Source organism: Petromyzon marinus, chromosome 12 (assembly GCF_048934315.1).
Source record: "Petromyzon marinus isolate PM22_M1 ecotype Great Lakes invasive population chromosome 12, UKy_Petmar_22M1.pri1.0, whole genome shotgun sequence".
Lineage (NCBI taxonomy): Eukaryota > Metazoa > Chordata > Hyperoartia > Petromyzontiformes > Petromyzontidae > Petromyzon > Petromyzon marinus.
Genome location: NC_133678.1, coordinates 9918529 through 9945362, shown reverse-complemented (window position 1 = coordinate 9945362; position 26834 = coordinate 9918529). Strand labels below are relative to the sequence as shown.

The following is a 26834-nucleotide window of genomic DNA, read 5'->3' as shown; positions in this document are numbered from 1 at the left end:
ACTATGTAGTGAACCAATAAAAACTAAAATATAAATTACCTTCATGTTATCAATAAACTCTATATTCTCCAATCAGCTAAGCTACCAACAATAAGTCGTTATATATCACAATGCTATATGGCGAAAAAATGGGTGGATTCTTACCCTCAAATTTCAGCACCACGGATAGCTACGGGCCCCGTTCAGACGGACGAGTTCGTCCATGGTCGGAACAGAGGAGGGGGAGAGAGACAGCTGCGAGGCCCTAGTATACTCCATGTTGTAAAACTATACCATTAACCGTGGTGTGAGAGGTATTAAGAGGCAATGCTGGCGAAAGAGCTGCGGTCTGAAGGTCATCGTAAAAATACAATTAATTAGAACAGAAATGATTTAACACATCTTTCCAGTGGTTACTAAGCCTGAATCCATCTTCTCGGTTGAAATTGTCTCTGTGCTTGTATATGTGAATGGCCTCATGAACGAATCTCTCATGGTAGCCGGTTGGTTTGCAAAGAACCTCCGTCTTGGAGAAGTCAATGTCATGTGAGCCCACTGAATTGTAACAGTGATCTGCCACGGCAGAGGAGTTCGTCCTACCGTGTTTCAAGTCTGCTTTATGTTCGCGGATGCGGTCCGAGATATGTCTTTTGGTTTCTCCAATGTAGCTACTACCACAGAGGCACTTTAGTTTGTAAACGCCCGGGTACTGTATGTCTGGAAGAGCATCTTTTACAGATGGAACTAAGTCACGGATTTTATGTACTGTGTTGAATCGGACCTGGATCTTGTGTTTATTCAGGATTTTGGAGATCTTTTTAGTGACCCCTGCAATGTAGGGTAAGGTGATGGTTTTGAGTGGCTCCACAAGAGGATCCTTCTTCATGACTGGAGTGATGGCTTTGCGGATTGTGTAGTCGGAGTAGCCATTAGCCCTGAGAGCCTGGTGTACGTGCTTGAGTTCACTGATAATGTGTTCCTGGTCGGAAATGCATTGGGCTCTATGGTATAGAGTCTTGATTCAACAATGCTGTTGAATCAGAGATAATTTTGTTCGTTTTGGTAATTGATGAGATCAAACAGTTCTCGTTGAAACCCTCTGCTGCCAGACCACCAAGATTATATGGCCTTCCAAAGATACACAAAGAAGATACACCCCTTCGTCCCATCGTCTCTACTATCAGCTCCCCCACCTACAAACTGGCACGTTTTCTGGCTGATATACTGCGACCTTTCACTGGAAAAACCACCTCTGCGGTACTAAATTCTACTCACCTGGTATCGACAATCAAAGACATTTCCCTGTCCCCAAACGACCTGCTTGTCAGTTTTGATGTGGTGTCCTTGTTCACCAAAGTCCCGGTACCTGACACCATCGCTATCATTGAAGACCTGGTTCATCAAGGACTGCATACTGATGTACCCCCCCTGGTGAGACATTGCTTAACCAACACATACTTCACCTGGAATGGAACTTTCTACAAACAAACTGAGGGCACCCCAATGGGCTCCCCCCTATCTCCGGTTGTAGCCAACGTATTCATGGAAAAATTTGAAACTGACGCCATCCAGACTGCCACTCTACGCCCGACCTTATGGAAGAGGTACGTTGATGACACCTTTGTCATCTGGCCACATGGCCAGCCTGCTCTAGACCAATTCCGCGACCACATCAATTCCATACACCCAGCCATCAGATTTACCATGGAGGTCGAAAAAGATGGCAAACTACCCTTTTTGGATGTCTTAATTAAAAGGAGACATGATGGTTCAATGAGCCACTCTGTCTACAGGAAAGCTACCCATACAGATGCTTACTTGAAACCGGATTCCCACCACCATCCATCCCAGAAGAACTCCCTCATCAAGACTCTATACCATAGAGCCCAATGCATTTCCGACCAGGAACACATTACCAGTGAACTCAAGCACGTACACCAGGCTCTCAGGGCTAATGGCTACTCCGACTACACAATCCGCAAAGCCATCACTCCAGTCATGAAGAAGGATCCTCTTGTGGAGCCACTCAAAACCATCACCTTACCCTACATTGCAGGGGTCACTAAAAAGATCTCCAAAATCCTGAATAAACACAAGATCCAGGTCCGATTCAACACAGTACATAAAATCCGTGACTTAGTTCCATCTGTAAAAGATGCTCTTCCAGACATACAGTACCCGGGCGTTTACAAACTAAAGTGCCTCTGTGGTAGTAGCTACATTGGAGAAACCAAAAGACATATCTCGGACCGCATCCGCGAACATAAAGCAGACTTGAAACACGGTAGGACGAACTCCTCTGCCGTGGCAGATCACTGTTACAATTCAGTGGGCTCACATGACATTGACTTCTCCAAGACGGAGGTTCTTTGCAAACCAACCGGCTACCATGAGAGATTCGTTCATGAGGCCATTCACATATACAAGCACAGAGACAATTTCAACCGAGAAGATGGATTCAGGCTTAGTAACCACTGGAAAGATGTGTTAAATCATTTCTGTTCTAATTAATTGTATTTTTACGATGACCTTCAGACCGCAGCTCTTTCGCCAGCATTGCCTCTTAATACCTCTCACACCACGGTTAATGGTATAGTTTTACAACATGGAGTATACTAGGGCCTCGCAGCTGTCTCTCTCCCCCTCCTCTGTTCCGACCATGGACGAACTCGTCCGTCTGAACGGGGCCCGTAGCTATCCGTGGTGCTGAAATTTGAGGGTAAGAATCCACCCATTTTTTCGCCATATAGCATTGTGATATATAACGACTTATTGTTGGTAGCTTAGCTGATTGGAGAATATACAGTTTATTGATAACATGAAGGTAATTTATATTTTAGTTTTTATTGGTTCACTATATAGTACTGTGAATAGCTCAGATGTGTAGTCATTTCTGTGACCAGTCACTAGCAAATCACTCAGTTATTTCAATGCTAAATTCGCCTAGTTATTTCAATGCTAAATTCTCCTGTTTGATTTGTACTAAGTGCCTCGGTGAATGTGTATGCTCTGACTTCAACGTAGCTATTTCTGTAGCAGTTACAAGCGAATCACTCAGCTATTTCAATGCTAAATTCTATGCTAATCCCATTGTCAAGGGGTGCCTCTGCGGATGTGTATGCCTTAACTTAGCTATTTCAATGCTAAATTATATGCTAATTCCTTTTAACAATGGGTGCCTCTGCGGATGTGTATGCTTTAACTTTTAACATAGCTATTTCTGTGACCAGTCACAAGCTAATCATTCAGCCATTTCAATGCTAAATTATATGCTAATTCCTTGGTCAAGGCTCTTTGTTCCTCTCACACAGCTTAAAAGCCGTGATCTGAACGTGGCTCTCTCACTCCAGCGCTGTCCTACCAGACAGTCTCGCCCCTTCACCTGATGAAGGCCGCTTGTGTTGTGGCCGAAACGTCGTGAGAATATTATTGTGTTATTTTATTTTATCAATTTATTATTTTATTCTCATTCTACGTGACTTTACCGAAAGAACCAAAGAAGATATAGCAGAGAATTTAGGACAGTGTTGTGCCCCCTTTTTGTGGGTAAACAAGGGTAATTTCAAGGGATCTCAAGGGTAGTTCTGTGATAGATCCTTCTTTATGTCATTCTCTAATTAGATGTATGTGCTGCTCTGTGAGAATTATAAATGAACACTGTTTCGTGATATGATGCCGAAAGCACAATTTGAAGGAAATTTATAAAAAGACAAAAAAAACCCTTTAATTTAGAGGAAGGTACCAGCAGGTACATGCAGCATTTCCCCATCTGAACTCTTCTCCCAAAATGCAATTTGTTTTAAGAGACAGCCAATTACATGAGCGGGTGGTGGATGCATGACCAGTGCAGTTTTCCTATTGGTCTTAGTAGCGTTGTTTTTGATACATTCACAGGTGAAAAACTTGGAGGAGGGCAAGGCCTATCGGTTTAGAGTCAATGCCGTGAACGCGTCAGGAGCTGGCAAGTATTCAGTCCACTCAGACCCTGTGGTGGCAGCCACGCCAGTTGGTAAGTGTTTGCTAAAGCGTGCTTGATCACACAATAATTTATAGCCACAATAATACTCACTTAATGACTCCAGCAATATTGACAGTGTGGAATGGCTGTATTAATCACATATGTAATTGGAGATCAAATGGGTGGGGTGGGCTTTTAATCTGCGGCGTACATGATGAACAGTGTTTAAACAAAGACATATAGGTAAGCACTGTTTTGTTAAATACTCTGAGCCGCCCAAATATATAGAACATTATTATTATTTTTATAATGTCACCATTGATGGAATACAAACCCAATAACTACTTACATGAGAGAGAAAAACTCACAAACTAATACAATTTTTGCTATTCCACTCAGGGAATATCTTGATTGTGCAAGTCAATAATTGTATGTTAAACCGATTGTTTAATGGCACGTGAAATACTATTTGGGGTCCATGGTGTAGAGTGCAGTCTAAAACTATGAGTGAGTCCACCTCTCTAGTGTCTATTTTTATAGGGTGCCACGGTGGCGAGATGTTTACTACCTCTTCTGGTATGCAGGTGTTCGTCGGTTTCAATCCCAACCCTGATGCGTGTTTATTTATAGTATGCATGTACTCCCTGAAGTCACCTGTATTTTTATATGGCTCCCCAGGTTTTCCCTGCACATTTAGAAAAAATGGCTGCTTTCAATTTCCATATTATAGGACACTATGTTGAGCTATCATTTGTGGCCAGGTTATGGTAGCATAAAGATGGGCCACTGCCCAAAACATCACCTATTATATATTGTTTCCTTGAAGGCAGTGGTATTGATGAAAGTATTCAGGTTTTGTCATTTTTGCTTGTGCACCGATGCCACTGCAGTGTACTTTAATAAGTAAATCTAATTGTGTTTTTCTTTGTATTGTTAAAACTGTTTACGATACTACAACATGTAATAAACTTTGTGGGATTTTCGTGCATACAGATATGTTGCAAGTTGTATATATATAGCTAACCAATAATGGCATCATGCATTAAAAATCTAGCCAGTAAGGATGACATTTTTCAGTTTGAAACAGCTTTGAATTGTTAATATCCACAGTACACGTGAGTGGTTTTGTGTATTAAATTAAATATTGGCATTCTACGCTTATAATAAATGCATGCCTGACTTTCTGGCTTTACATGCGTGAGTATAAATGGTGATGTAATTTATTACACATTGCGAGTGATTTTTCTTTAAACTTATTTTCTTCATGAGGAAACAATGGGCCCTCTTGGTTAATTTACAAAAGGAATCCTTAAATTATATTCTAGTTCTGTAGCGCGTGTAGAGAGTATTTGCTACATTCGACGTCAATTGTAGCATTTAATGTCTATAACAATCAATATATGTGGCAGTTTTTGATGTTTTATCAAATTATTTGATAATGATACATTAAAAGTGCAGATAATCAGAAACATTTAATGTTTGAAACAATATCAGTGTTTCATTCTAAAACATTATTCTACCATTGACATGCATATATATTATTTTCATGCAATAATTTGTCTAGCCTCATTTTCTTATTTCAACCATCAGTTGTTAAACCAGAGAACATCAACTGGTTCTACAAGTGGTTGTATTTATGACAGCCTTAGAAGGTTATCTGTGAATATCGCAGAAGGAATTTCACTGCTGCCTCCGTGGGTCTGTATGTCAGTACCTTTGGCAGTGCAAATCAGATCAGGAGCTAGCTCGGTATACGTGTCAGGACCCCACGGGGCCCCAGCTCTATTTATTACATTCTATATAGGTCAGAGCTTAAGTTACCAACACCCACTGTCAAAATTACACGATTGATTATATCGATTACATGAGTATATATGGATGTGTTTGTCAAGAACTGTGAGGGCTGTTTGAAAAGTTCGAAGCATGGACTTGAAGATGTTATGGCAGGGGCTCAAATTGCCACCCGACACAACCAAAATTGTCACCCGACACAAGCAAACAAATAAAGTTGTCACGTGAACAAACGTGCCAATTGTTTTTTCTTTCTAAAATTTAAACTAAATTATTATATGATGTGAACACAGCATTGTTGACAACTTCATTTATTTGGCTGTGTCGGGTGGAGGGGGGAACATGACACACATTGGCATTTTCCTCGTGCGATTCGACTCGAAAGAAAGATATTGTGAATTTGAAGTGTGAATTTTTCAAATATGTATACTTACTCATGTGTTACGCGTAAAATCAGGTTTCTACCTTCACCAGATGATAGCAAGACTTGAGCTTTATAACAGTCCTTGTAAACCTGAGTTTCTTTACGTATTTAGTCATTTAAATATTGCATATTTCACATCAACTATAAATGTAAAACTTAATTATGGTGAGGCTACTATACATTATATGAACTATGTTAATATTCTCATTCTTTCCACTAAATCCACAAATATAAGATATACACATATATAATTAATAACTAATGATTACAGGTTTTCTGTGTTTTTTATTTCCTTCCAGAGCATCACTCAATTGAATATTTGTATTTAGTTATTTACATGTACAGTGAGGGAAAAAAGTATTTGATCCCCTGCTGATTTTGTACGTTTGCCCACTGACAAAGAAATGATCAGTCTATAATTTTAATGGTAGGTTTATTTGAACAGTGAGAGACAGAATAACAACAAAAAAATCCAGAAAAACGCATGTCAGAAATGTTAGAAAATGATTTCCATTTTTAGGAGGGAAATAAGTATTTGACCCCTCTGCAAAACATGACTTAGTACTTGGTGGCAAAACCCTTGTTGGCAATCACAGAGGTCAGACGCTTCTTGTAGTTGGCCATCAGGTTTGCACACATCTCAGGAGGGATTTTGTCCCACTCCTCTTTGCAGATCTTCTCCAAGTCATTAAGGTTTCGAGGCTGACGTTTGGCAACTCGAACCTTCAGCTCCCTCCACAGATTTTCTATGGGATTAAGGTTTGGAGACTGGCTAGGCCACTCCAGGACCTTAATGTGCTTCTTCTTGAGCCACTCCTTTGTTGCCTTGGCCGTGTGTTTTGGGTCATTGCCATGCTGGAATACCCATCCACGACCCATTTTCAATGCCCTGGCTGAGGGAAGGAGGTTCTCACCCAAGATTTGACAGTACATGGCCCCGTCCATCGTCCCTTTGATGCGGTGAAGTTGTCCTGTCCCCTTAGCAGAAAAACACCCCCAAAGCATTATGTTTCCACCTCCATGTTTGACGGTGGGGATGTTGTTCTTGGGGTCATAGGCAGCATTCCTCCAAACACGGCGAGTTGAGTTGATGCCAAAGAGCTCCATTTTGGTCTCATCTGACCACTACACTTTCACCCAGTTGTCCTCTGAATCATTCAGATGTTCATTGGCAAACTTCAGACGGGCATGTATATGTGCTTTCTTGAGCAGGGGACTTTGCGGGCGCTGCAGGATTTCAGTCCTTCACGGCGTGGTGTGTTACCAATTGTTCGCTTTGTGGCTATGGTCCCAGCTGCCTTGAGATCATTGACAAGATCCTCCTGTGTAGTTCTGGGCTGATTCCTCACCGTTCTCATGATCATTGCAACTCCACGAGGTTAGATCTTGCATGGAGCCCCAGGCTGAAGGAGATTGACAGTTCTTTTGTGTTTCTTCTATTTGCGAATAATCGCACCAACTGTTGTCACCTTCTCACCAAGCTGCTTGGCAATGGTCTTGTAGCCCCTTGCAGCCTTGTGTAGGTCTACAATCTTTTCCCTGACATCCTTGGAGAGCTTTTTGGTCTTAGCCATGTTGGAGAGTTTGGAATCTGATTGATTGATTGCTTCTGTGAACAGGTGTCTTTTATACAGGTAACAAGCTGAGATTAGGAGCACTCCCTTTAAGAGTGTGCTCCTAATCTCAGCTAGTTACCTGTATAAAAGACACTTGGGAGCCATAAATCTTTCTGATTGAGAGGGGGTCAATACTTATTTCCCTGATTCAAATGCAAATCAATCTATAACATTTTTGACACGCTTTTTTCTGGATTTTGTTGTTATTCTGTCTCTCACTGTTCAAATAAACCTACCATTAAAATTATAGACTGATCATATCTTTGTCAGTGGGCAAACGTACAAAATCAGCAGGGGATCAAATACTTTTTTCCCTCACTGTATACCCGTACATTACATGTGACATTACTTTTACAATTGGAAACTTACGATTCCATTATGAACCTGTTAAATCTCACGTTTAATTGTGGGACAGAAACGTTTGCCACCAGAAGGCAACCTTTATAAAAGTGTTGAAAAAGTTATTGCACAATTTTTTTTCACATTTTAATTTAAAATTAATTCGTGTCACCTAAAGGCCAGTAGTAAAGTTTATTTTAAATAGTTATTAACAATCATACTCACTGACTTTTAATTGGTTAAAACACATTTCTGCTGCAGTATGGTATTTTTCATAATAATGTATTATTTTGTGATAATATGCCTCTTACATTGTACTATTATAGTACATTATGCCATAATTCACTCTGAGGCAGAAGGTTCAGTTGGCGAAGAGTCTTACTGTAATGTGGATGCTGTAAAGTTTTGTGTTACCAGCGCAGTAGCATTCAACAATCATCACTGAGGGGTAGTTTCCACTGACCCTAATCCCTCACCCCTGTGCATTACTCCATCACACTCCCAGGGAGACATTACCACAAAGGTCAGGCCTTATAAACCACTTAGGACGAGCACAATGATGCATTGAGTGCCGACTCTCCTACAAGAATTATTCTCTACCAGACTCTCCATGCCAATCTAAAACTCAGATAGATAAGCCCCAGAGTGACTGTTTGCTTCCCAATGAGAAGGAATGACCAGGGCTTTGCCCAACATTTGGCAGAGCACAGCAGTTATAACATAATACCTTTCAAAACTGTGACTTAACAACAATGTGTGTGATGACTTGATTTTTACTGCAAATGTTGGTTAAGGAATACATGTGCAAAAGAGTTATTCAAATCCATACATTAATATATTTCCATAACTTTGGAAGCATGGTGGTGCAGGGGTTATTGCACTGTGCTTCTGAATCCGATGACCTGATTTCATTTCTCGGCCACAGATAACACCAACCCGCAGTGACATAAACGATTAAAACAAATTATATGGCATGGGGTAAGCCTTCATCCAGCAGTGGATTTACACAGGGCGGTAAACTACTAAGTATAATGTTGGCAATGAGAAATTTAATGAAAATCTATTGCAGAAGTGTTGCATAACATGAACCTGATTGTTTCACCAATACAGGCAGTCCCCGACCTACTGTATGAACGGGCTCCGTTCTTGAAACACATTCGTCAGAAAGACATAATGTACTGTATTTAAATGCACATACGGTCACTTGTAAAAATGTGTCATGGTTCAACATAAAAGGGAAGCATTGTTAAACTCGTAGATAATAATACATGTTTTACATTTGCATGTAACATTGTAAATAGTTATGCGATTCGGTTCACAAGTGCGAGTTCACGTTCTCAAGTCACGTAGTTAAAAAAAAATCTTATTGAAGCTCATTCATAAGTGCGGATGTTTGTAAGTCGGGCAATCGTAAGTCTGAATCTGCCGGTCTTGTACCTGGATCATTTATAAAGTAATTGTTAAAGGGAATGATATTCACAAAGAGGCCATACAGTACATATTCCATTTTAATAGAAAGTAACAGTCATGTTCTTTGGCATGTAAATGTCATGGAAGTATGTAGTAATGATGTTTCCATGAGGGACATTGTCCATTCTGTGGTCAACTGTAATTAATTGTTATTCGTGTGTACTTATGGCCCAGCTGCAACGTTATGTATAAATACGTGAAACTAGAACTATCACCGACTTCCACATTGACACTGTAGAATTGAACTAAAATAAATACTCTGAAAACTTCCGAGATAATAAGCCCCATTTGTGTACCAGATTCATGAATAAAATTATGGTTGTTGGCTCTTTCATCTCAAATGCATGTCAAATTTAAAGCAAATGCAAGCCTCCATTAGAGTACCCTCTTTTCTATCCTGCATGTACTCATTAGTACCTTGGGTTGTTTCCGGAGGGACAGTTTTTTTTAATGTGGTGAACAAACACCATATGCAAATTATATCATTCCATTTCCAAAGGTAGGGCGTAGATTTCGCTGTCATTTACATACAAAATACTATATTTTGCAAGTGTTTTCTTATTTGCATTTCAGCTGTAACAAATTGAACCTTTTGACTGGATGATGCTCATTGTCTGATACCGATTGACACAGATACACGGACGATGCCAGCGCTGTGTTCGGCGGTGGGTGGGTGGGTGGGGGGTGGTTGAAGCAGTATCGTCAGCATTTGAAAATGAGTCAGCTTTCATGTACACTCACAGCATGAGGTGTGCACCGTGCAAACCACATGCTCAAGCAGAACAGCTGCTGCTGGAATTTTACAAACTCGTGTTTGCTGCTCTGGTCCTTCTCGCGTTGCTGCCTGTTTGTGGCTCCAATTTTTATTACAAACATATAAAAGAGTGATGCTGTATGAAATGACGTGATAGAAAATGGTTCACGCAATGCACTGTGAACCCGGCAACCCATGTTTGATTCCCAGCCACGGCTAACGTGAGTGATGAGTAATATCTGACCCGCTCCTCTTCCCACCTTCCCCCTTTTACCAACTTACGATGACCAGCATGGTGAAGTATGATGAAACAGCCCTGATGGCCAATCCAATGATTTGGTGATGCCTTCATCCAGCAGTGGATTGAGAAAAAGCCTATAAACTATTATTTTGTTCCATTATTATTATTTCAAAAAATACCGGCTGGTTTCAATACAAAAAAATATAACTTGAATGCACGTATATTTAATTTTAGTTGTGTCTTTATTGTTGTTGCAGGATCTAGGGATGCACAGCTACAGATTGATGACGATGGCAACATATACCTGGAGTATACCTGTGAGGCTGCGACTGAAGCATCCAGTTTCTCTTGGTCCAAGAATTACCACGAGCTTCCAGAAAACAAAGTGACTCCAGAAACTCTCGGACAAACGTGAGCCTTTGTCTTGGAAATGCTTCACAAATCCTATCCTCGGCATTCAGTGTGGTATAAGCGCAGTACATGGTAAATGTTATCACAGCATTGCAGAAAATGTCCTTTCATCAGCTGTTGATTCTATTAGATGGAACATTCAACAGAGTGAAAAAAGTGAAATATGTACAGAGAGACGTTTCTCGGAGCATAGAAATTTACACAAGACAATTAAGTTTAGAAAAAATGAAAATGTCATACTTGAATTATCCTACTCGAGCAAACACGATATCATCATTCTCATACGTTATATTTGGTATATTTTAGAACAAAGTTGTTCTTCAACAACCCTACAATGGACGACCTAGGGAACTACTCCTGCGTGGTCACTGCGACAGACGGCTACGCAACAAGCTACAACCTCACGGAGGAAGGTAAGGGGAAAGGTTAGGAGTGTGTACGGAGTCTTTGCATGTGTACGTGTTACAGCTCAGTTTTACCAAACCTTACTACACTGGTCAGTGTGTGGTGGTGATTAAGGGCGGATACAGAGCTGCCTTCTACTGCCCACAACGCCTACTGAACCCGCTTCATGTGCGGTGGTCACCCATTCAAGCTTGCGGAGTCTGACAGGATCTGACACAATCCAGATGTTTTTGTCAAAGGTTAAACCATCAAATTCACTTACTTAAAATTAATACAATATTATTGGGTTGTTACTGCGTACCTACTACCTCCAAACAATGTATGCATTCTAAGCCTCTACAGAGTTACATCACAGGAGGCCATTCTGCATGTTTGCAGAAACTTTCCATAATGATCGACTCCTCCCCAAACTCTGCCCACTTTGGGGCATTCCATAATTGTGCCATGAATAGTACCAGCATGATTCCAGTTTTGTTTGGAATTCATCACACGTTGATATCAAATTGAAGAGTGTTTCTAAATGTATGCACAACCTGCCATTATTTTAGTAGAAAAATTAGTGTAATGCCGCTCAAAATAGCTCTATGAATCGGCCCATCATTTCTACATCAACATATGTTTATTATTCTAAATAAACACGTAATGGTTTGGGAAATGCATGCAACACATTGCTTACTTGTGCAAACAGTGCATAAGGAGAGTAAAGCATTACTTACAATTGAATGCCTATATGGTTATTTATTTGCAGATACAGATAACATTCAATTAGATTACCTAGATTAGATATATACAATTAGAATGATTGTGATAATTATGGTTGTGAAATGTCAAATGAATACAATTACAATTTCTGCATTAAAAATTATAATGTATTAGGAATAATTGGATAATCATGCTAAAGGATAACCATGGATAGTTGATTGATGTATAACATTGTTATATATTTTTTTGCAGAACTAAAGCGCGCTCTGGAGACAAGCCAAAAGCTGAAATATCCCAGTAAGTTGGTTTCATAAATGAAATAGATCTCTACCAATCCATAAAATACACTGAAATACATAGGCACATGCAGTATATGATGAACAAACTTCAATCTTTCTATCCACATTAAAATAAAACTGAATATTGGCAAAGGTAGTGGAACTTAATCAGTGACTTGCAAAATTGTCCAAATACTGTTACGTAATACTTCATTTAATGTGGCAGATGCTTTCTTGAAAAGAGCCACAAACCAAGGAATTACTGTGCGTGTATACATTACAGGGCATAATTATACTGGTAGGAACGAAGTTGTAAACTGAGTGTACCAGCCTGCAATAGATTAATGTGTCCGTCCGTCCGTCCCCTTTCAATACTTTAACGAAGTGAAATCTCGTGCTGTTGGGGTGTAAAAATAAAATTGCACAAAATTCCAATGTTCCTACCAGCCCACCCTGCAGGGACCTGTTATAAAAACAATGGAAATGTGAATCACATTTGCACTGTTATCCCATGGCGGGACAACGAACTGAGATGAGGGTACGCTGCTTCCTGTATCATTCCGCGTATGTATATACCCAGAATTTCCATCCCGCTCAGCCGGGCAGCTCAAGAAGGTCGTTCGTTGTCGACCTCTCAGAAGCTGCACTTGATAACGTTGCACGTTCCACGTTGTGTGAAAAGTGTTCCCTTATCAAAGAATGGCGAAAACGCGTTGTGTGAAAATGCATTAAGCGAGGACTCACTGTACTGGAGTATGCAGTGATAATGTTTCACAGTCGTATTAAACTCTGTGTTGTTTAAATTGCTGAACCCCAGCCAATCCTCCTGCTCAGTGGCACATAAATACATAGCAAAGCTCTTTTTTAATAGGCTGTGAAACAAATATTATTGTCATTTGCTCTTTTTTTCCCCAGCAGGTAGCTACTGAAAAATAGTTACAGTCCATAGATCAGTGGGGCTTACCTCGTAAAAGAAAAACATAGTTTACGTGGTTAATGCAGACATGATTCCTTGCAAAACGTTTCAGTTTGGTGTTTTAACATCTTAACACCTGTTTTGTTGCCAGAAAGGGTAAAACATATTCTAACATTCTGAAAGTTGAATTGTTAAGTTTAGTTTTTGTTGTCTTGCTTCACATATTAATGGTTTGGGACAACTTTATCTGTTGTTGAATGTGCATTTGTAAGCAATATTTTCAGTTTTACAGCATATATATAATTATCAATTGCAAAGGTAATATAACTTTGAGCATAACATGTACATTTTGTAATACAGACGTTAGACATTTGTTATTGTCATTTTAAAATGACAACCTTCGTAATTATGTTTTGGGTCAGATTAGGACAAATTTGGCATCCCTGAGGTATCTCAGAAATCAATTAGCAATCAAAATATTGGTTGCAAAAGCGTATTAATTAAATCTTTGACAACGTTGTTCTGTTGTTTTCGAATATGTTTTGATATTGCCATCTACAGGAGTCAATCGTATGTGCTGAATCCATCCATGTGTGTGCTGTCGACGTAATTCTGTAAATAATTCTGAGACATATTCGCACTACAAAAGTTTCCTGTGGGGCTGAGGATCATTAGTAGTCTAGATGTGTTCGTTAGACAAGCATGGCTTAAGAATACAACACACCTTTGGTTGGTCAGGTCATATCGGGTCATGACTTGCAGGAAAGAAGCCTTGCTATCATGTCACGAAAGGACACAGCTGCACCTCTTTGCTGTTTATCTGAACAAAAACATTAGGATGCTGGTGCATGTTGTGGTAATCCATCTTCCGATTTCAGTTTGTCCTTTTTTAGTTCAAACCTCAACTTTGCAACAAGGCTAAAATGCTTAACGTTTTTTATTTTGCATTGCCATATAGTATTTATTTCCTGAAAAATAAACATAATGAAAATCTGATTTAAGATCATTTTGGTTGGAAATACTGCACGTGCAACGCATATGTTTCTGTATGATTGATTTACGTTTGTTTCTCAAACATATATAGCCATTATGTTGTGTTTGGTAAGTTTATCATTAGGATACTCAGTTAGGCAGTGTCTTGGATAATATAATGATTATAATGTTCAGCACAAATGCAGATGTACTGCAATATATTCAAATCCAGGTCAGGCCAGTTTAGGGTGGCAAATATATGTTTTTTTGGAAACAATTGAGAAATGCTGTTTATTTAATTACACTATGTAAAAATTAAAATATTGTATTTAATTACTAGAGGCACACAACAAAGTCTGAAGTGTGAAAAAATAACATAATCTTACCTTCCATAATGACATGTGATCTTTAATTCGGGGTATGTGGGAAGTATTATACATTTAGGGTGCCATGGTGGTGAGATGTTAACTTCTTGGCCTGGAGGTAGTGGGTTTTATCCCGATTTCAACCCTGACGCCTGTATATTTGGAGTTTGCATGTCTCTCTCCCTGTGGTCACGTGGATTTTTCTCCAGCTCCACCGGTTTATTCCTCCACATTTATAAACATGCTTTTAGAGTATGCGTCTGGTATACATTTCTACATGATTGCCACTTAATTCAACTATTATTCGTGGCCAGGTCGCTTCTGAAAAAGAGCTATGAAGCTCAGTGGGCCTTACCTGGTCAAATAAAAAATTGTTTCTAAATCGTAGTTAATGCTCTTGTTCACCTTTGAAAATGTAGCCAAATATGTGTACAGTGTGGTAAGAGTGTGCCCTATTCAACCAGCCATACCCCTGAGGTCCGAGCTGGCTGTGGAGCTACTGGAGAAAGGGCAAGTGCGGTTGTGGATGCAGGCACGGCATCTGTCACCGACGTGTGAGCTGAAATTCATCGTCAATCAAAGGGACGTTTCCAAAAACGAGGTAATGCAAACCCAAGCATTGACAATAACATCCCGTCCATCACGCTATGAGTCGATGGACGTTCATTCTCATCTCCATATATTTTCTGACAATAAAGAGTGCACTTTAACCGGTGCAAGGATAATATATTGTATTCCTCTAATATGTATTTTGTTTTCTTTGGTTCTTTCGGTAAAGTCACGTAGAATGAGAATAAAATAATAAATTGATAAAATAAAATAACACAATAATATTCTCTGAGAATATTATTATTATATTCTCTGAGAATATTATTGTGTTATTTTATTTTATCAATTTATTATTTTATTCTCATTCTACGTGACTTTACCGAAAGAACCAAAGAAGATGAATCATTGCAGTCACGAAAGCTTTAAATCGAAATGTATTTTGTTGTTGTTGTTGTCTTTCTCAGTCTTTATATGTCTGTCCCTGTATCCCTTGTGTCTTTTAATGCTGTCCAATAACATGTATACTTTAATGACAAAAAAACATTTGCCAATAACACTGTGTGTGGCCTTAAGAGGAGAAAAATATTGTCGGTGACATTCCAGCAATGGCCCTTCTTCACCGCACATGGTGATGACAACATGAATATCCCTGTTAAAATTATTAACGTGAATAAATGTCAACATCACTGTATGGGCAGAAAGTGAAATAAATAATATGCTAAAAGGAGGTTTTAAATGTAATAATAAAATAATGAATCATTTTCCAAAATATATTATTACAAATGCGTGAGGGTTACCTACACATCCGGCTTTTCGTTAACAGTTCTTGAAAGGGATATTTACAACCCTCGTGATTAATACATTACTTATGAACGTTCAAACAGTCTGGTTATCAATTATCTAATAAAAAAGCAATCTGTGGCATATTTGAATATGCTATTGGGCAACGAATAATGCATAAATAGTTATACTGCTATTATGCTGGATATGCGGTGTTGCAATGTGGAATAGATCAAGGGATATGACGTCTCTTATGAAATTGTCAGTCTCGCTTATTTCAAAGATACAGGATGTACGTTGCTCAAAAACCCGGAGCAAAAGTAACCCACTGCCATTGATACTTACAAAGTACAAATGTTATCTCACCAAAATATCAATAGTAATCAAACATTACTCGCAACTTTCTAGATTAAACATTAAATTAATATTTGTGGATGGTGGGTATATCTAAGACCAACAAAACTTAACCATTTATCCACAAATGTTCACCCATGGACTTCCAAAGAAAACAACTTGGCATTACAAATACAGGATTAAGACAAAAGATGCACAATAAATTAAATTTGATAGGGTGCCACGGTGGCGAGATGTTAACTACCTGGCCTGATATGCAGGATGCGTGGGTTCAATCCCGACTCTGACGCCTGTATATTTGTAGTTTGCATGCCTCTCTCCCCGTGGTCCCATGGATTTTTCTCCAGGTCCTCAATTTGTTCCCTCCACATTTAGAAACATGATTTTAGAATATTTTGCTGCTATAAATTTCCACATGATAAACCACTTCGTTGAACTATCATTTCTGGCCAGGTCACTTCTGAAAAAAACATTATTTAGCTCAGTGGGCCTTACTGAGTATTATAACAAAAAATTGTTTGATGTAACTTGATAAACTAAAACAATGCAAAGGTAACAAAGTTGTGACTTTAAAAAAGTGATTTTCTAGTGAGTGCACACTTGAGAAGTACAGCTAATTGAATTTGTAAATGTATTCAAGTAAACATGGAGATTAATTGCATTCGAAAGAAGATTTTCATACTTTTTCACATCTTAACATCTTATTAGCCACTCAATATACTTCAAAAGCCTCGCAAATATTAAAGATCCTGTGCCTCTGCGGGCCTGCTTGTAAGTATGTTGAACTTCTTTGGCGCTGTACGTAGCCAATCGTGCTAATCGAAAGTGCTTAACATGTGGTGTGTGTAGAAGTACAAGATTCATGTGGACCGCAGCACGGGCATGATCGAGATGATTATAGATCATCTTTCAGCTGTGGATGAGGGCACTTACACTGTCCAGCTCAAGGATGGGAAGGCGGCAAAACAATCCAGCCTCGTTCTCATCGGAGACGGTGAGAGCGAGTCCCTTGGCACAACCTTTGGACACTTACATACAAATGAAACGTGTACGAAAGTAGCCATCTGACTTGCATTACGTTTACACTTTTGGATAAAATTAGCCGGTGCGTGTCAGTTTAAACTGTGCATATTTTCCTTCGACAATAATTTGACATCACTGTTATTTTACAACTACTATTATTATGTTCACATTATTGCACAGTTGTTAGTTGCAATCATTTGAGCACTTCAAGCAATAAAAGGAAAAACAGCCAGGCAGCAACTGGAGAATGTTTCACACTGAGGGCTCCTCCATAAAGCCCTAAGTACACTCAGGCGGATGTAGAGCTTCGATGTGTCATCCTCGCAGCGGCTTTTGGGTAACCATCAAAGAAAGACGGTCACTGCATCACGCGCTTTCAAATGCACTTCTGCGGCCTTCCGGAATGCTCTTCCTTCCAGTATTAGGAAGCCACTGGAGCTATTGAACTTTAAAATCTGGATTTTCCAACACATTTCTTCAGAACTGCTTTTTTAGGTTTAGTTTGTTGTCCTTCACCCGTACCTCTGTCAGGTGCAAAAGAAGTTCAGCTTACATGCATGATATGTCCCACGTTCTTGCTCCATGTGATGGGAGCATCTTCGGGAACTAAACTTAATTCTTCTGAAGCTCTCAGCACGTGGAGCGAAACCTCGGACATCGTGTTGAACAGATTGTAGCGGTACAAGCTAAACATATGTTAGAGAGCACCACAACCGCAATAAACATACGCAGTATTATTACTCAGGCAGACAATACAGACAATCATCGACTTACGAACGAATTCTGTTCCTGAGACCCGTTCGTAAATCGAGTACTACATGCAGCGGCACCGAACTGTAATATCGACATTCGAATCCTCAGCTCTGAAGAACATTAACGAATTAATTGGTAAAATTACTTGCCAGCCTGATGGATAGAATAGGCGTTTGAAAGGTAGTTGGTGTATAAGTGGAAGGATCTGTGTCAAGGCTGGGAGAATTCATAACTTGCAGGAGTTTGTCGGGAAAAAAACATCTTTCATCTCATTACCCAGCGCAGGAATGTGCAAACGCTGATCACAAAGTCGAAGAAGAAAATATCACAAGTTTTACATGTATCCTTTAAACCTAACATTATATATGTGCATTTTGATATCTCACCTTCAGAATGTTTTAAATGCTCCCACGTGTACTGATTGGCAGGTCTGCATTCTGTAGGGATAACTTTTTGACTTGCATGGCTTGTCATTTATATTCATATCATGGTAGTAAATGTATGTGTCTAGAGTCAATAATTATTATGCATGTTTAACATTGTCATTATTTATCCGAGCTAATTACAGACTGGGGAAACTTTTAAAATACAAATATGAGCCTCAAGGCAAAATGCCGTTTCAACCCCATTGCTCAAAAGATATTGACTACATTGGTCTCAATTGTAAATGCACAATTGCAAGCACAATGTACAATTAATACTTTTCCAAAGTCATTACAATCTGAATTGATCATATGTATTGCACTTAAAGAGCTGTGGAATTTTCACAAGCGCATCAATCGGTTTTATCACTTCTCTAATGCATTGAGAACCATTGAATATAAACACTGCAACGGCAAGTAAATGATGGTTACATTGAAAAATCACTCCGAGGAAACTTCTTACAAGCAATTGTATAACAACATGTGCAACACTGTGCACTTTGCTGCTTAGCATGCTGAGGAAATTGTACAAAAAATATAGATCGTAAGCTCTGTTATTATTATTCCACCAACACGGATGACTACAAGAGGTGAAATTATTAAACTCACTGGTGATTTGATGGCTAGTCACGATTCAAGAACATGATTCGATTGAAGACTATTTTTGTTAATCCTTGTGGAGAATGTATCGCGGACACTAGTGGCTGCAGGCGGTCACATAAACTCATTACATACAAGTTATAACATAAAAAAAGTTTCGATTTAAAGCTTTCGTGACTGCAGGGATTCATCTTCTTTGGTTCTTTCGGCAAGGTCACGTAGAATGAGAATAAAATAATAAAATAACACAATAAAATTCTCACGACGTTTCGGCCACAACGCAAGCGGCCGTCTTCAGGTGAAAGGTACAGACCTGTCGAGTCTGTACCTTTCACCTGAAGACGGCCGGTCTGTACCTTTCACCTGAAGACGGCCGCTTGCGTTGTGGCCGAAACGTCGTGAGAATTTTATTGTGCTATTTTATTATTTTATTCTCATTCTACGTGACCTTGCCGAAAGAACCAAAGAAGATTAAAAAAAAGATTGTAACGCTTGCTAATTTGATCGTTGCATCATATAATCAATATTTATTGACGAATGTGTACACATACCATGCATACAATAGCAGAATAACACACATTTAGGTATCTTTCAGTATCAAGTTTAAGCACCTTTACCATTTTGTAATTATCTAAAAACATGTATTTTTAATTAAACTCTCGTTCATAATTTTGCTGTGAACTTGGTAATTGAAATGTTAATGCAGACTAAAGATGCGTGTACCTTTAATCATCACAGTTTTCAAGAAATTGCTGGAAGCGGCTGAATCGCAGAGGAAGGAGTGGCTGAGAAAGCAAGGTGAGGTCGCGAGATGTTAACAATTTGTTCATTATATTTGGAGACCACACAGAACACTTGGAGTCAAACTAAAGTTGTACAATCGTGAAGCGAATACGTACATGTGTAAATATCTTCCCATCACCACAGGTCCTCACTTTATTGAATATCTGAGCTGGAACGTGAGCAAAGATTGCCAAGTACATTTAAATTTCCAAGTAAGTGACCTGGATATAAAGTAATACCTATGTGATATGTCATTAAAAAGGCACTGCTTTTTAATATTACATTGGAATTAGCGTTATACTGCAGAAAGTGATTACACAAATGGTTGTAAACTCACACTACTACATAAGGCTATGATACATCAGCCATTATCTTTGAACTTTGTGTGCAATCAGTGAAACTGCATATGTTTTTAACTGATGTGAAATTTCTTAAATTAATCTGATTGTCACTAAAGGATGTAAATAAAGCAAATACTGCTTCTCAGCCATTACCACTCCTCTGCTGGGTAAAGGTCTGCACATTCCATGACAAAAATGTCTTTTGGTTTTTTGTTAGTGGGGGGAGTTAGATCACAAGAATGTTTTAGATATCACCACTGATATTATACATCACTGGCAATATGACTTAGCACAGTGCGCTAACTACTGCGCCACCACAACATAAATATTCGCCAATGCCTTTGGAATTAGAACACAGCCACGGAGTAACGGTTAGCACACTGGATTGGCAATTTAGAGGTTGCCGCTTATATTTGATTAGCATTCAGGCAACTTTCTTAACCCCCACCCCCTCTGCCCATCCCATAGTGTAAAAGGGTAGTAATAATAATAATTTCCTTGTATATCGAGTCGTTCATGCTAATTGCATCCGATAACGCTGTACATATATACGTGAAGGACCTAATCCTACATCCAGCTACACCACAGTCGATTGACAGGTGGGTGTGTACGTCACTGTACTCCCCCATCTGACAAGACATCTGACCAGAATGGAAGAGTAGGCCCAATCCCCGTGGGGGAAGGCCCTTCGATTTGCAGTGGCTTGAGGGGAAATATTGCAGGGCAGCACTACGACCTTACCAATTAATAACATGCTGCTGGGAAGGGAGTGTTTGTTGTCAGTGTGTATTCTCGTGTATTCATCGTGGCCCTGCGTGCGTCTGTATAGATTGCCAACTTCAAGAAGGAGACGACTGTTTTGTGGTTCAAGGACAGCAGTATTCTAGCCGGTGCTCACACCGAATTCAAAGACGGGCACGGCTCACTGCTCATCCAAGAGGTTAGTGTTGATCCGCGGCTCACTAGACGTTACGTGAGTCTTAAATTACAACCTGTGAGTGCAGATGAAGGTATGCATCGCTTTCAAGTAAAATGCACTATCGGTGAGTGTACTTGCACTCTTTTTTTTTTTACAATATTTGAGGTTATTTTCATAGGTCACTAATATCATAGCTTAATATAGCTTAAGACTACCATCTGGTGGTCGGTATGCGTATAAAAACTATGCTTGTTCAAAATTCACTTCCTCCATACATTAATTTCGAAATGTCCAAGCACCAATTGTGAATAACACAACAAATTTATTAAATGTAGACTTTAATTCCCAAAGACTGTGTCCCATTCACAGAAGCTTCAATTTTATTTTGGATTGCTAGATTATTTATTTTATTTGTATGTCATCATTATTTCTAAGGGCATATTTTGCAAAGTTACTATTTTCGTGATGTAAAATAGTATACTTTTGGGGAATTGCATTATCCTCTGTACTAAGTTTGTGTAGTATAACAATTCTCCATTCTGTCCTCTTCATAAAGTGTACCAAAAAGGACATGGGGTTATATAAGGTGGAGGTGAAAGATGAGAGAGGGACTGATGCAAGTGTTTTGGATATTGCTGGTAAAGGTAAGAATAATTTACCATATTTTTTACACTCGCATGCTCTTAATTTACACTCACACTTGCCATGCAGTTGGTTGATATGCACACTACACTCATGTATGCCCCATTAAAACGCCACTTGTAAAATCACACACAGTGAACACACTTGCGTTTGCTAGCAACATTCCTTTGTCTAATATAACAATTGCACTGCATTTATGCTCCACTCCCACTCGCTACACATTTAGAACTTGAAGACCTGATGTGCCAGATGTGCAAGATGAGTGGTAAGTACACACAACTTTACACCCATGGAATTTTTATTCATATAATCTAATTTGTAATATTGATTTAATTTGTTTTATTAATAAGGTATCTCGGTAAAAAAAGTATGTGCAATACACACACATGAGCTATATGCATTGGATGTCAAAATTGCAGTCTTAACATAGTTAACCTTTGTGATTTGCATAAATCTGGTGTGACAACCACACGAGGACACTTGGCTGACTCTGGGGACCAATACTTGTGTAGGAATACTGAGCCAACACAATGAGCTCATGGGTTCGAATTCCGGTCAACCACTCAACACTAAATCATTTTGTCAAACGTGGGGAATTTATGGTTTTTCCCTGTCACTAATGACTGTACAAAACAGACATGTGCATTTGGTTGTCACTTAATGCATTTTCATATCGTGATGAAGGCTATAATTTAGGTATATTCATCAGATTATTGATAATAAGTGATTCATGCTTTGAAAGATGTGAAGGCGTGCTGTTTAGTCTGAGGAAACAAAGACTTATTTGCAAAATTTAAGTCGCAGTACTAAAAATCGTACATACTGTGGTGTCTGTTAAGATCCGTTCTGTGATTCTACATGGTGCTGTGCTTATATAATTGTGAAGAGAAAAAAACAATAGTTTATTCGATTTGAAAAATAATGTATTTAGTCTTTAAATTTCGATTTAAAGCTTTCGTGACTGCAAGGATTCATCTTCTTTGGTTCTTTCGGTAAAGTCACGTAGAATGAGAATAAAATAAGAAATTGATAAAATAAAATAACACAATAATATTCTCACGACGTTTCGGCCACAACACAAGCAGCCTTCATCAGGTGCAGGGACGAGACTGTCTGGTAGGACAGCGCTGGAGTGTTATGGCCGAAACGTCGTGAGAATATTATTGTGTTATTTTATTTTATCAATTTCTTATTTTATTCTCATTCTACGTGACTTTACCAAAAGAACCAAAGAAAATGTATTTAGTCCTTCCTCTATCTGTATGCATTGCAATATGACTTGGTGAGATCTTAGTAGTTTTTATTGCATATCAACGAGGACTGTAAGGAGTTGGTTTTACTCACTGCGACTCTGCGTGGTGTTACTCTTTGTGGTGTGTGACTCTGCGTGGTGTGTGACTCTGCGTGGTGTGTGACTCTTTGTGGCGTGACTCTTTATGGTGTGCTACTCTTTGTGGTGTGCGACTCTGCGTGGCGTGTGATTCCGCGTGGTGTGCGACTCCGCGTGGTGTGCGACTCTTTGTGGTGTGTGACTCCGCGTGGTGTGACTCTTTATGGTGTGCTACTCTTTGTGGCGTGACTCTTTATGGTGTGCTACTCTTTGTGGCGTGACTCTTTATGGTGTGTGACTCTTTATGGTGTGACTCTTTATGGTGTGACTCTTTATGGTGTGTGACTCCGCGTGGTGTGTGACTCTGCGTGGTGTGACTCTTTATGGTGTGCTACTCTTTGTGGTGTGCGACTCTGCATGGTGTGACTCTTTGTGGTGTGTGACTCTGCATGGCGTGTGACTCTTTATGGTGTGCTACTCTTTGTGGTGTGCAACTCTTTGTGGCGTGACTCTTTATGGTGTGTGACTCTGCGTGGTGTGCGACTCTTTGTGGTGTGTGACTCCGTGTGGTGTGACTCTTTATGGTGTGCTACTCTTTGTGGCGTGACTCTTTATGGTGTGCTACTCTTTGTGGTGTGACTCTTTATGGTGTGCTACTCTTTGTGGTGTGACTCTTTATGGTGTGCTACTCTTTGTGGTGTGACTCTTTATGGTGTGCTACTCTTTGTGGCGTGACTCTTTATGGTGTGCTACTCTTTGTGGTGTGACTCTTTATGGTGTGCTACTCTTTGTGGTGTGACTCTTTATGGTGTGCTACTCTTTGTGGTGTGACTCTGCGTGGCGTGCGTGTCTGGCCAGCGCTCTCGGCCACACCGCTGCAGTTTGAAGCCACGGCCCAGGGCGTGAAGATTCATTCATCCGTGGTGTATTACTGCGAGGACCTCAAAGTCACCTGGTACCAAAAGTAAAAAACGCAACCACAAATAAGAAAGTTATCATTTCATGTATTGATAAATGATCATCAGCACACTTGCTGTAAAGAGACAATTTCTTCCTATCACTGTCAGCGACCCACAGGGCACCCCGTCTATCCTCAGCCGTGGTGGTTCCCAACCTTTCTGGACCTGCGAGACCACGAAACCAACGATATTTTTTCGCGGACCATCGTGTGCCAAGAGCAAAATTTAAACAAATCTCAATGGTAGTATCTGCAACAGTTCCCCAGACCATTTCTCTCCACCTTAAATACCACCACTGCTCTACGATATGCATTCCCCCCTCCTCCTCACCCCTCTTCCTGGCAATTGATGACAACCTATCGAAATTTACGGAGCAAATTTACACAACCTCTTGTTGAAGCCGCTGCCAGTGGTGGCAGGTGGTTTGGGACGACGCTAGATGCCATGGCCTTCCAGATCAATATAATGACAATGCATTACATTTTTAAAACATCTTCCTTTGCTAAAAAAAAAATCCCAAATGCAGGATTGATTTTTTTACATTTCAACTTACCATGTTTGCTGTGACATCACTAAGCTGTATTAATGTTTTTTTGTGAATGGTTATTCATGGTATGACTGAAAGAACACACATATTCTATCGTTTCATTCAATGTAGGTAAGAGTGTTGTTAGTCATTCTGAAGGCAACGTGACCTTACCAGAACCTAGCCATTAAGGCAAAGTTATTGATTTGTAAACGCTGTTAATGTAGCAATTTGACACTGAAGTTTATACTCTTTGGTTCTTTTGGTAAAGTCACGTAGGTATCAAATCAAATAAATCGCGTCCATCATCAGGTGGGAAAGCTTTCCCACCTGATGATGGACGCTTGTGTTGCGCCCGAAACGTCGTGATTTATTTGATTTGATACCTACGTGACTTTACCGAAAGAACCAAAGAGTATGGATTCCTGCAGTCGCGAAAGCTTCAAATCAAGACTGAAGTTTATCATACGAATTTGCGTAAAAATTTGGGAATACCGTAACGTAAAATTAAATAAAGAAGGACACTGGCCTCTTAATGTACACTGCGATGCATTGCGATCATCATCAATGTCTCAAGAGCCCCCCCGCACATGCTATGACTTGCAGGGAAACGAAGCTGTCTTCAACAGAGAAGACCATCATTGGCGTGAGCGGAGAAATGTTGTGGATGCATTTGATCGCACCGACGGAGAAGGACAAAGGAAAGTACGTGTTGGAGCTACACGATGGAAAGGAGGCCCACAAGTTTGCTGTGGACTTCTCTGGAGAAGGTACCGCTTAAATTTTGATTTAAAGCTTTCGTGACTGCAGTAATTCATATTCTTAGCTCTTTCGGTAAAGTCACGTTGAAGGGAAACATTAAAATAATTAAATATATATAAAAAACAATAAAAAAAATTATCACGACGCTTCGACCATAACACAAACGGTCGTCATCAGGTGTGTCGGTTTGCATAAATTTATTTATTTTTAAACATATACAAGCACAGAGACAATTTCAACCGAGAAGATGGATTCTGGCTTAGCAATCATTGGAAAGATTTGATAAACCATTTCAGGTCTTAATTGATTGTTCACGCTTACAGTGGCTTTCAGACGGCATACATTAATTTTTCGTCTCCCCCCTCCTCTTTTCAGAACATAGATGGACTAGTCCTTCTAAATAAACTGCCAAATCGCTGTGCGTGGCGCTGACGTTTTTTTATAAATAAATAAATACACCGTTTAAAAATAAATAAATTTATGCAAACCGACACACCTGATGACGACCGTTTGTGTTATGGTCGAAACGTCGTGAGAATTTTTTTTATTGTTTTATATATATTTTATTATTTTATTGTTTCCCTTCAACGTGACTTTACCGAAAGAGCTAAGAATATGAAGGTACCGCTTATTTGTGGCTTTCACGAAAGGTGACCCTTGAGTGTGCAGTACGAACGTATACTCGTTGGTTGCTCGTGCTCTGCGCCAGTTTTTTTCAGTAGGTGATCCATCTTTCCTTCACTTTTAAGGTTTTACAACAAAAAAATGTAGAGCATTGATGCTTTAGGCCTTTATGGTAACTGCTGTGAAGATGCTTCAATATAAATTAAGTTTTGAAGTTGTGTTCCCCCTTAGGGACTTACTCTGCAGAAAAGCAGACAAGCTGATCAAAGGGTTGCCAAAAACATAGCGATAAAAAAACAAGTGCTGAATGGACGAGGGTCACCTTCCCATGACATCATTACGATTGAGATTATCTTGCGGTGTCACACGTCATACACCATGTGACGTCATCTTGTTCTATAGTTTGGAACGCAAAGTTATTATTTGCTCATTAAATACCATTTGAGGACAAATGCATTTTGGAAAGCATAACAGAATCCACGCCTATGCATATGTTCTTCATTGTTCCAGTTTCATTTGACACATGCAGGTGGCTTAATTGTTCCGAAGGCAAACGCGTGTCTCCTTGCCAGTGCTGGACACCCACCCGGCGATTTATCCTCAGAAGATTCTTATAACAATCCGGGGGAGAAAGTTCTGATGAAGATTCTGCTATTGCATTCCAGTTACTCAATCCACCTGTGCTTATTAAGTGGAATGTGTTGCCTCTCCTGCAGCATGATGGGGCAAATAAAGTTATGAATGTTTGCCTGTGTATGTGGGGTACAGGGTTTTGAAAAGCAAGATGTCATCAAACTATTGTAATCGTAGATTGAAAAACACAAAAACGTAATTGGAAGAAATCAT

General features: G+C 39.5%; 1 protein-coding gene across 2 annotated transcripts in view; it reads left to right on the top strand.

Annotated features, from left to right (window-relative positions):
* LOC116941581 (myomesin-2-like) overlaps positions 1-26834 on the top strand; it is a 117632-nt gene that overhangs the window by 72928 nt on the left and 17870 nt on the right. For both annotated transcript variants that reach the window (XM_076066602.1, XM_032952773.2), the window contains exons 21-33: positions 3874-3988; positions 10830-10983; positions 11290-11396; positions 12343-12387; positions 15086-15222; positions 17154-17298; positions 19841-19900; positions 20030-20097; positions 21056-21166; positions 21702-21789; positions 22014-22052; positions 23976-24081; positions 25209-25372. In XM_076066602.1, coding sequence (XP_075922717.1) covers positions 3874-3988; positions 10830-10983; positions 11290-11396; positions 12343-12387; positions 15086-15222; positions 17154-17298; positions 19841-19900; positions 20030-20097; positions 21056-21166; positions 21702-21789; positions 22014-22052; positions 23976-24081; positions 25209-25372 — 1339 coding nt within the window. The remainder of the gene's footprint in view (positions 1-3873; positions 3989-10829; positions 10984-11289; positions 11397-12342; positions 12388-15085; positions 15223-17153; positions 17299-19840; positions 19901-20029; positions 20098-21055; positions 21167-21701; positions 21790-22013; positions 22053-23975; positions 24082-25208; positions 25373-26834) is intronic.